The following is an 11131-nucleotide window of genomic DNA, read 5'->3' as shown; positions in this document are numbered from 1 at the left end:
CCCATATTTGGATGGATCGAACCTCTCCTGTCGCTAGCCAGAATCAACCTTATTACCTAAATACCTAACAAACCCTCTACCAAGCACGGCACATGCGTAATGTTTGCTACCAGTGGCGCGGGAACCGGGAGGGGGGGGGGGGGCTACCGGGGGCTGAGCCCCTCCAACTTTTCGGCTGGGAAAGGGGGGGGGCCTCGTAATGTATTTGAGCCCCTCCATCTGGAGGAATCGAAATCGGAAATCTACCACCATGATTTCATAGATTCATACATAGGCGCGGGAACCGGGGAGCAGTGGAGGCAGCTTGCACCAACTATGGGGCCGTGGGGGCGGTGCCCCACAACCTTTCATATGGCCAGGAACCGTTGGGACAGCTTGTCCTCCCCAAATTAGGGGTTGTGGGTTACAAAGGAAGAGAGCATGTAAGCGAAAAATCCACCTCTTTCACTGTCTCGGCAACTCATTTGGCAGATTAAAACCTTTATTCCAGGTTGCCAAAACGTTTCTTCGCTCAGCTGAGTGAGACGGCATACCTCACTATTTTGCAAATGTTTTCGTCATTTTTTCGTTGAAAAGGCCAAAGTGTGAAAATAAGTGGCCTAAAACCGGTGAGAAAACTATATTTGAGGGTATCCTAGGTTGATCTCTATTATGGTGCAGCAGTGGCGCGTGGCAGATCCAGCTCAGTTGTTTGGGGGGTGGGGGCAAACCATAACAATTTATAAGAATTTATCGATTCTTTCCATGCCTCGTCCATAGGCGTAATAAAATTATGCCGTTTGGGAGGAGCAAATGCCCATTTTTTTTGCCCCCCCCCCCTGGATCCGCCACTGTGGTGCAGCCCCCCAGTCTGGAAGAAGTTCCCGCGCCACTGTTTGCTACTCTGCCCAGGTGCATACCTGTTCCGCTCGCACAAATACCGTCCCAACTGATGAATAATAACAGCGTGAAATAGCGACCAAATGGCCATTTGTAAGTTGAATTATACACGAAATGTTCGCCAAACGCGTTCTGCTTGGCTTTGGAGGAAATAATTGACCAGCACACAGCAAACGATCTAAAACTTTAAATTCCCCTCCTGAGTTGTGCATTGGGTTCAGCTGCCAACGGCCTTGCATATGTCGCATCCCTCTCGGCAGCATCAGACTGATGGATCAGAATGTATTGAAAACGGCAATAAACTCTCGAAGAATAAGTTCCTACAAGAACACCGAGATACTCGAGTGGCTTGACTAAAAGACCGACTACGACCGCACACACCGAGGCGGAAAAATTCCGACTCACATTCTCGATTAAAAGAACCAGCAATCTCTACAAAGCTACTGGTAGGGACAAAACGACATATTCAGGACATTTAACCAGATCGAACGTTAGCATAAAGGAAGTCTCACATGCAATGCGAGCCTTTAAGTTCATTCACGAAAACCACGAGGCCCACAATCTTACGGGAACAGCATTCTTTCCTCCAGGCTCGATCATTCAGTTTGCACTTGCGCTCAAAAGTTCAGTATAACTCGGCTACTAGTCCTAGTTCATCCACACAAGACAAGGTACCCCTAGCGTTCACACTTGGTCATCTAACGTCCATCCGATTCTCACTAGCGTCCCCTCGCGCAGTGCGCTGTCCGCGACTTTTATCGGCCTAGTCGGACGAAGCACAAGTCTTTTTCACCGCTCCATGGCAACAAATACCTCACCTTGTCCACTCATAGCGTAACGCTCAGTCCAGTGTAATCATTTCTACGTCTCCAGAGGATGAGGCGGCTTTCGTCGGAGCGGGGACAGCTTTCGTTGGAGCGGCGGCAGCAGCTGGAGCGTCCGTAGCCGCAGCGGCAGGGACGGGCGCAGCGGCGGCTCTCGCCAGCGGCAAGCCACGAGGCAGAGAGATCAGAGTTATCTTGCGAGGGGCCGACTCGGGCGCCCTGGTCTGAGCCGGTCCGGGGGCGGAGGTCGGTCCAGAGGTCTGCGCGGAGGAAGGAGCGGGGGTTACAGCGGAAGTCGAGGCGGAGCCGGCCGTCACCGGCGTCGGTATCAGCCGGCGCGCCGTCGGCTGGCCGGCCGTCACGGCCGTGGGAGTCAGCCGTCGCGCTGCCGTCGGCTGGGCCGCCGACACCGGAGTGATGGTCAGCCGCCGACCCGGAGCGGGGGCGGGGGCGGCCGGCGAGACGCCCGACGGGCCCGGCCGTGGTCCCACCGTCGTCAACGGCACGCGCCGCTTCGGTGTGCCGCCCGCCGCGGCGCTGGTGGACGGCCCTGCAGAGCCACCGCTGGTGGACGGACTCGCCTTGAAGAAGGTGGCGATCCCCGGCTGGGCCGGCTGGCCCGCCGCCGGCCCCTGCGGCGAGATCAGCTTGGTCGGCACGATCTTCCGCTTGGCCGGCGGCGGGCTGAGGAGCTCGCTGCGCGCCTGCTCCGCCGTCACCACTTTGGCGAACTTGGTGATGAGTGAGGTGGCCGCACGGGCCCGCTCCGGCGTGGGTACCGTCGCCACCTCCGCCCCCGCCGCCGTGGGGGACACACCTGGAGTCGCGCCCTTGGACTGACGCGCCGCCGTCTTGGTGATCCACTTCCACTGGCTGGGTAGGGGGAGCTCCACCCCCAGGGAGGCCAGAACGTCATCATTGACCATCCAGCAGCAGCGACCCTGCAGCGGGCCCTCCGCTGTGCACCGGGTGTAAGAGGCGATGGCCACCAACTTATCCTCGATCTTCTTCTTGGAGAGCAGCGGGCCGCCGGTGGGAGTGCCCTCGGCGGTAGACGGTGGGGTCTGGCCGGCCGCCGCCGCCGCCGCTGCCGGATCAGCCTTCCGCGGTGAGCCGCCGTGCACGCGCCGTTTCCAGAAGGCGGCGAACTCGCGCACCAGGAACGGCTTTCCGCGTGTGCTTCCGTGAACGAGACGCGCCAGAGGCAGCAGCGCTGGCGACGGACGGAGGCGAGGTCAGATGGGGAGGAGCTCCAATCTTTCACGTATCCACACAATTATATGACGCACACCAGAATCGAGCCAAGACATTGACCACTCCGTTGCAAATTATGACTGATACTATTATTGTCAGTTATCGTGAACAGTGAACACATTGTATTTCAGATTGCATGAAGACCAGATACTCTGCGTTCTTAGAAATACGAGGCTCAACGATTTATCCTGAGCACCGAATCTTCCCTCACATCACTTAGCATGCTACCAAAATAATACCCCTTACCACTGTCCCACGCCACGCCATCCCTCACTCTCACACCCCTCACCTTCGCTGGGGAACTTCTTGAGGAACTTTAGGCCGGTCTGCGCCGAGGAGGCCGGCGTTTCGGAGGGCGAGGGGCCGGCCAGGGGTGTGCTGGCCACCTCTCCACTGGCCACAGTCGGTACGGGCAGGGTGGAGAGAGCGCGAACGGCGAACGGCCGCAGCAGCTTCAGCAGCTGCTGGAACACTGTGGGTGCGGAGAGAGACCAGTCAGGAGTGTCCGGAGACTCGGGGCATGCCCCGGCAGTTCACCTGTGCAGGTGCTCTGGTACCGGGCGTGATGCAAGAATGATGCACATGACTAGACGAATTCAAGCACGATAATAATCGATGTTACTACGTTTTACAAAAAGGCTAGCTGTGATTTTGCGCCTTTGAGAAAGGTAATGCAGCGAGCCATAAGTTCAATTTTTAACCATGGGACAGGTTCTTACTGGGATCGGTGTTTGTGTCGTCCCTCCAGACGCAACCGATGAGACGCGGCTTCAGCGCCGTCGTCTTCTTCTTCATTTCCTTCTCAAACTCCTCGCCCTTCTCCTTCAGGCGCGCCTTCTGAGCCTCCGGCGACTGGGGAATGGAGGGAAATATATACTGTGATGTCACCGTTCACCGCAGCCTCAGGTCAAGCTACGAAAACCGACTGACATGAAACGGCTAGGCATAAGGCATCGCACATGGCATCAGACTTCACAACAGTGACACGGCCCGTCATTGAAAATATATCCAAAATACAGAATGTACCGACGTAACAGCTGCTTCTCGCGTTTCATGGTATACTCACAATCATCTCCTCTTCATCCTTCATCTCTTCATCACTGAGGTAGCCGTGAGGCACAAAGTACTCGTTGTCCACTTCGTAATCATCCTCAGACTCCACCTCCTGCAGAAAGGGCGATATGGTCAGAGCAGCTAGCGACAGACGCTACAGTGTCACACCATACAATTACATACCGAGCGCAGAGATATTGCTGATTTAGCGGTCGGTTTTCCGACCGAATCTCGTACCTTCTCTGACCCGCTGAGACTCTCTCCGTTGGGATCCTCCTCTTCCCAGTCATCGTCAGAGTCCTCCTCGTAGTTGAGAATCTGAAACACACGGCAACATCGTCAGAGTCCTCCTCGTAGTTGAGAATCTGAAACACACGGCGACGTGAAATAACGTCACATCGGCAACATTTACAAACGAGTTGTCACGCTTTACACACCGCGGCGCTTACCACAGCCATATCCCAAAACATCGTCCGCTTCCAAAGAAGACATACCATTTTTAATTTTAACATATAGCCTGATGGACTAACTCAGTGCCCACCCCAGGTTTGCGGTGCCCAACCATTTTACTGCAAGCTATTCCTAGGCAGCGTCACCCACCCCTCTCCCATTCGCTCCCCTCCTGGGCCGAGATCGACACTTGGGTTCCACCCGTACCTCCGCCTTGCCGAGCGGCCGTCGCCCGCTGACCACCGGACACCGCTTGCTCCAGGTGCCCCAGTAGGCGGGCCGGCGGTTCTCGTGGAACATGAGCAGCTTGTAGCGCAGTTTACGGGCCGTGGCTGCCGCCGTCGAGAGGTCAATGTTCTGACCCAGTCCGTCCAGCTCGCGCTCCTCGTCCTCATCCTCCTCTGTGAATGGCACGGCAGGGACAGTTAGACGTTAATAAGTAATAACTGACATTTTTGTTGCATCGCATGGTGACTGTCAGTAACTGACGTTCCACCATAAACTGACGCAATCTGACCATAATCAGTTTGTGGTGAGCTTACGTCAGGTCAGTTTTCCGTAAGGACCATTTGTTGACAAGAATAGTTGCAAGTAATGCTTAAAACTATTGGTTAGTAGTTAGTACGCTAGTCCTGAAAAATTAAAATAGTACCACCGACGTAGGGAACAATGAATAACTTGCACTTTTCAGATACCTTTCATTTCATTGTCGAAAAGTTGCCGAATGAACTGTCAATAGCTGATCCATAACCACACCCGACCCCAGCCCCGCGCCTGCCGGAGCGCACTGACCGATGATCTCGAGGTCCTTCTGCAGCGGCGGCAGGGTGCGGCTGCGACTCTGCGGCTGTCGGCAACCGGAGCGCAGCTCAGACAGGTACAGGCGGTCGCGCGGCGGTCGCTCCGGCGCCGCCAGCGCCTGCTCGAGCTGGCTACTCTGGCCGGCCGAGAGGGCGGTCCGCGCGCCCGGCGCCAGCACCATGTCTTCCTTCACCTGAGCGGCAGAAACGGGAGGGGTGGATTCGATAAGTGAAATATAATGTAGGTTTGATCAATGTATGCTACACACTTTTCCCATATGGGTGGATATCACGATCAACCAGTCCTCAACTTCTGCATCGCACAGGGCAGCGATGCAAAATAACCATGAAAAGAATGTTGACAATTATTAAGAAAACGCGAAAAACGCACGCAGACAGAAGCTCAAATACCAAGCCAAGTGATGATTAGAACGGGGCTTCGATGACCAGCTCACTGGGTTATGATTTTTTAATTAAGTACTGAGCGATCTCGGATTGTGATGGCCGTGACAGACAAGGAAACAAAAAGCAAAAATATAACTATCACCGAGTGGTCACGCATAGACATATGCATTTTGAATGTCAGGCCCATGCTATTCGATGCTTTTAACCCACACTTTTATCAGAAGCAAGTCGTGAACCAGTTTGCGCGGAGGAACGAATCAACCCATACTTACCCTGAACTCCTGGAAGAGTTTGTTATCGTCTTCCTTCTGTTCTTCCTGCTCTGCTTCAGCTTCTTTTGGCGGCTTCTTCACGAAGAAGCTGGAGAACATCGACTTAGCCTTTTGGAGTTTTCTTTGCTCTTCTTCCTCGGCCTTGCGCTTCTCCTCTTCCTTTCGATTCTTCTCCTCTTCTTTGGCCTGTCTTTTCTCGTCGATCAGTTTCTGTTTCTCCGCTTCCTTTTGTCTATAAAAAATGAACTTTTGTGAGCATTCCAACATCGAGATGTAAATCGATACTAATACGTAAAAACAGCAGTGAGCTTTCAGCTTGCCCTACACATCTTTATATTCCCAACTCCACTGATGACAATACCCTAAGGCTTTAGCACCTTAATGTCATCGTCCATTCGACTCGTATACATCAAACCGGGAATCACCGATCTTGCGTTGTGACCTGACATTACGTCTTGGGAGAATTAATTACGAGAAAATCCAGCCGATCGGAGATGAGGATAGAAGTAATAATAGTAGCGATACGCTTGGAGTTCAATGTTATACCGTAAGTGACGCGTAACAAAGTCATGCTTCCAATAAGAGGGAGCACATCTCAAGGCGGATGGCGCCTTGCAAATTTACCTTTCACATGCCAACCCAGGTTCCAATACTTACCTTTGCTTCTCCAGCTTCTCTTTTTCTTTCTCTTGACGTTCTTTTTCTTTCTTCTCTTCTTTTTCCTTACGTTCCTTCTCTCGTTTCTCCTCCTTCTCTTTGCGCTCCTTTTCCTTTTGTTCATGCTTTTCTTTCCTTATCCTTTGCTTCTCTTCTCTGCGGCGTTGTTTCTCCTCCTGTCAATAAAATATCCCGATAAAGAAGCGTTCAGTAAAACCGAAATCGTATCCGAGGCAAATCGTTGCATTACCAATCCTGTGGGATTTTCTACGAACTGTCAATTCCTAAAGAATGAAGGAATTTTGGATCATTTCGATGGTTTTAGAAGCAATAATTTCCAAAATAATTCCGTGCTTGAAGACAATTAATTTAACCTTCCAGGCGGTGGGAAGGGGAAGGGCATTTTTTTGCCCCCTTTAGTTTTTTCGATATATCTCGAGAACCGCTGCGCAGATCGTCACCAAACTTTCAGTACCCTCCCGGGAGTAGCTAGCGCACATGGTGACCAAGAATTTTTCCAAAGGCTATGATAGGTTGGCCGCTAATGACGTCATTTTTGCCATTTTCGACCCAAACAAAGGTTTCGCGGGAAGAGCTCTCAGGCCTACAGCTTTAGAGATACAGAAAAATGTTCCAGACATAAAAGGTGTGGAATTTGAAGGGCTACAAAACTGCTGTTTCGGTTTTTCAATTTTTTTATTTTGACCCCCAAAAATAAAAAAAATAGATTTTTTGAATATAATAGCCGAAAAATCCAAAAAGTTTTTTGAATTTCGAACAAAACGGAATATGTGTGATAGTCCCTACCGCCTTCTATCTACATACCAAATTTGAGATCAATACCTCTTTTTTTGGCCAAGTTATAGCGAAAAAACTGTTCAAAATTGATGACGTCAAATTTTCAAACTCAATTTTTAGCAATTCTAGACCTCGTAGCGCAAAACAAAGACCACCATTAGACTCCCCGTGACGAGCGAGCTGCATGGAATCGATACCCATTTTATGCAAAAATATCAACTTTGAAATTTGACCTTTTTTGACCTGACCTTGACCTGACCTCCACCAGAAAGTGACCTAAACCGTACCTGATGGTCTTATAACCAATACCATTGAGTTGGAAATGAAAAACTGGCCATAAAACATGCATCGCACAACCTTAGTAAAGTTGGGTAATGGGTTCATGTGGTGACCCTTGGTGACCTTTGGTGACCTGACCTGGTATGACCAGTGACCTCTAATAGCAACATATGTACTAGACAACTGACGCCTTATCGCTGATTTTCGACAAAATGCGTTTTACTCGGTGTTATAGCGCTTCCCCTAGAAGCCCCGTGAACGGTGAAACATTTTATCTTTGACCTGACCTGTGAGTGTGACGTCATCGGTGACCCCGAGGTCAACAAAATTTGGTTTCCCTTCACAAATTTGACAGGGCTATCGAACGCCGTTTGAATTTTCCGGATCCGTCCAGTAGTTTCGGAGATACGAGGGGGGGGGGCAAAAAATGTCCCCCCCCCACCGCGCGGAAGGTGGCTGGGAGGCCCACCGCCTGCCGGGTAATGGTCATTACGATTTCCGTGTTTGGTCGGCTAGGATCCAGGCACACCGCACAAGCTTGCTTATAATTTTCAATTAATAAAAAACACAAAAATAAAATAAAAAAACAACACATTTACCGAAAAAGACAAAGTAAAGATCACACGAGTCTCACCAGTTTCTCCTGCTCCCGTTTGGCTCTGATGCGCTCCCGCTCCAGCTGCTTGGGCGTCTTCTTCTTGGTGACGACGATCCTCTTCGTAGAAGGAGTGGTGGGAGCGCTGGACGGCTGGGCGTCTGCGCCGCTCGCTGCCCCCTCCTCGGCTGACTTTGGCTTGGCGTCATCCAGCACCTCGACGTCATCAGCACTCTCGTCATCGGCGTCATCGTCCTTCTCCGAGTCGGAGCTATCGGCGGGCGCAGAGTCAGCGGCGGAGTCAACTGGCCGCTCGGCGGCTTTCGCAGAGTCATCCGCGGAGTCAGCCGGCGGCTCGGGGGCTTTGGCGGAGTCAGAGTCATCCGCCGTGTCCGCTCCTGCCGTATGTGCGGAGGCACTGTCCGCGTGCGGTATCTTTTCATCCGCAGCAGGCCGGTCCGCGGGTTCAGACATGGCCGCGTCACCGTCCTTATCAACAGTCGCCGCCGATTCAGATGTCTTTGTGGCCTCTTCGGGTTTTGTTTGAGAGACGTCAGATTCGTCACCCGATTGGGACTTCTTTTCTTTTGGAGTTGCAACAGCATTTGATAGCGACACGTCATGCTTGTCATCAGATTTCGTCTCCAAATTGTCTGCAGGCTGGACTTCTTCCTTTTCCGATACCATCGCAGTGTCACCGTTCACGGTAGCCTTTTCCGATATGTCGGCCTTATCCAATGTTTTGACAGGCTCCGATTCACTCTTCTTCTCCATTACAGCATCCCCCGACGCCAGCACGTCTCCGTCACTCGCCGCGTCCACCTCGTCCTTCAGCAGCGGCTCGGCCCTGTTCTCCTTGTCCTCGCTCGTGAGGTCGACCACGTCACAGGAGGTCGACACCTCTGGCACTGGCGATTCGACGCGCACAAACTTATCGAGCAGGGCGCGCGGCCGCCGCCGGGGCGAGCTGGCGCGCGGCTCGTCAGAGCTGGAGGTGACCTCAACACACTCCGGCTCAGCAGTCTTGGGCTTCTTGGGTACAGCAGCCTTGACATTGCCTGGGTCATCCTTGTTATAGGGGCGTTTCTTTACCGGTTGTGCTTTACTTGTACCACTTGCTGCAGCAGGAGTAACTGGACTTAGTATCTTGAATGGAAGTTGGGCTGAAAAGCAGAGTGAAGCTTGTCAGTGGTAAAGAAACAGACACAATCAAAGGGTTAGGTTGGGTGTGCCAAAAAAGGTCACAATCACTAGGATTTGTTGTTTTTATTCAGTAAATGTTTGAGATCAGTCTGTGGCTTAGTCACAAGTACTTCTAGTTTTTCTTTTTTGACAATGCACAGGAATCCTTTTATGCATACAATCTATCAGAAAATTTTACCTAGGTAGTTAGAAAAGGAAATACATAAATGTGTCAACAAAAGCCCATCACTGGCCACGGCCCACATTGTCCACACATTATCATGTTGCCTGTAACACTACAGGTCAATGACTCAACCCAGTTAAAATTGTAGGGTAAATAATCCAGCTCCTTCAGCCAGTCAGCCTACAGGCTAAAATGATCCCACTAATGCTAAGCCCAGATGCTTGGTACCTTTTCCACCAAATTACTGGCATTTTCCATTCTGTATCTCCATCCAAAGGCAAAGGACACTAATGCACACCATCATCAGTCATATTGAAGCATAATGTAAAACTTAATATTTTTGGTAAAACTTCTGCAACATGGTCACAAATGACAATGTTGTGGAAACATTTCACCAAGGGGCATCAAAACAACAGTCAGTCTTTGGTCTAATCTCAGCTACCTAGTGAGATGGATGCAAAATGAATTGAAAAACTGCATGCCTCTTCTCTTATCTTTTTTTTACCCCTCACATGTCAGATTGAAAATAAGAAGGTAGGTAAGTAACTTGCCTTGTTTCAACTTCTTAGGCATCTTGTCATGCTTTCCTTCATGAAGATTTCCTGTGAAAAAAAACTAGGTGATATGCCACAACAAAAAATAATGCATTAGAAGCAGTAATAGGTACAGTTAGATCACACACTTGAGGAAAATTGAGGAGCAGGAACTATGGAGCAGGTTGTAGAAAATGTTTTTAAAAATGTTGTGAAACAACCTAATAGTAAAAGAAACAACAACAATTGCTTGTTAACATTCATATAAGTACAAACACAATGTATCTCGCTGGGACGTAGATAGGTACAACCTGAACTTAGCGAGCAGGCATTTCAAATCCATTTTGATTTAAGCCTTAACAATAAAATTACATCACATACAAACCTGGCATGATAAGATCTTGAAATGAGCTTCAGGCAGTTCCCTCCTGCTCCTCTCAGGCAAAATATTCGTCAGAAGCTTTGCCAAGAGTTGAAGATGTCGGACAGTGCTTCGGCAGACGCTTTGCCAGATTGAGATCAAGATCGATTTCCAGAAAACAAGGGCCAAAGATGAAGCAGTTGTAGTAAATAAGTGACAAAGATGTATTTGTTATATGTCCTGAATGTTAAGGTCAGGCATCCAGAAACCAAAAAAATTCAGAAAGACCGCTTCGATCCCCTCCCTGCACACACAACACAAGGGAAAGTTGTGTTGGTTTATCGTCAACAACAGCTGATGTTCGGGCCTTAATTTTCGCGCGCCCCCTATAACACACTTTTTGTAAGATTTATCTGTCTTTCAATCTCATTCATATAATAAAATTTCACATGATATTTCCGAAATAAATATGATTTCAGTGATATTAATTATTTGTAAAAAACGAACAAAAAAGGAACTGGAAACTGAATACTTAAAACACTTAAGTAGAGACATTTCTTACGCTCTTGTTGCAAAAAGAAAGGGAAAAGAATGTGTTCGGTAAC

At 50.1% G+C, this 11131-nt stretch overlaps 1 protein-coding gene across 2 annotated transcripts; it reads right to left on the bottom strand.

Moving 5' to 3' along the window:
* Positions 1-1147: 1147 nt before the first annotated feature.
* On the bottom strand, positions 1148-10917 carry LOC122377622 (chromatin assembly factor 1 subunit A-like). 2 transcript variants are annotated; one of them, XM_043357874.1, is made up of 13 exons: positions 10551-10864; positions 10184-10234; positions 8306-9429; positions 6595-6770; positions 5938-6169; positions 5253-5454; positions 4668-4861; positions 4248-4328; positions 4024-4122; positions 3677-3809; positions 3247-3429; positions 2419-2916; positions 1148-2328 (listed from the first exon to the last, which is right to left on the bottom strand). In XM_043357874.1, the coding sequence occupies exons 1-13, from the start codon at positions 10555-10557 to the stop codon at positions 1721-1723; spliced, it is 3588 nt and encodes a 1195-aa protein (XP_043213809.1). In that variant the 5' UTR covers positions 10558-10864; the 3' UTR covers positions 1148-1720. The 2 variants fall into 2 exon arrangements, with proteins under 2 accessions (XP_043213809.1, XP_043213808.1); XM_043357873.1 differs by having other exon boundaries at positions 1148-2916; positions 10551-10917.
* Positions 10918-11131: the final 214 nt, after the last annotated feature.

This window comes from Amphibalanus amphitrite, unplaced genomic scaffold (assembly GCF_019059575.1).
Source record: "Amphibalanus amphitrite isolate SeventyFive unplaced genomic scaffold, NRLGWU_Aamphi_draft 000048F_arrow, whole genome shotgun sequence".
Classification (NCBI taxonomy): domain Eukaryota; kingdom Metazoa; phylum Arthropoda; class Thecostraca; order Balanomorpha; family Balanidae; genus Amphibalanus; species Amphibalanus amphitrite.
The sequence above is the reverse complement of the archived record's forward strand: the minus strand, read 5'-3'. Positions and strand labels throughout refer to the sequence as shown.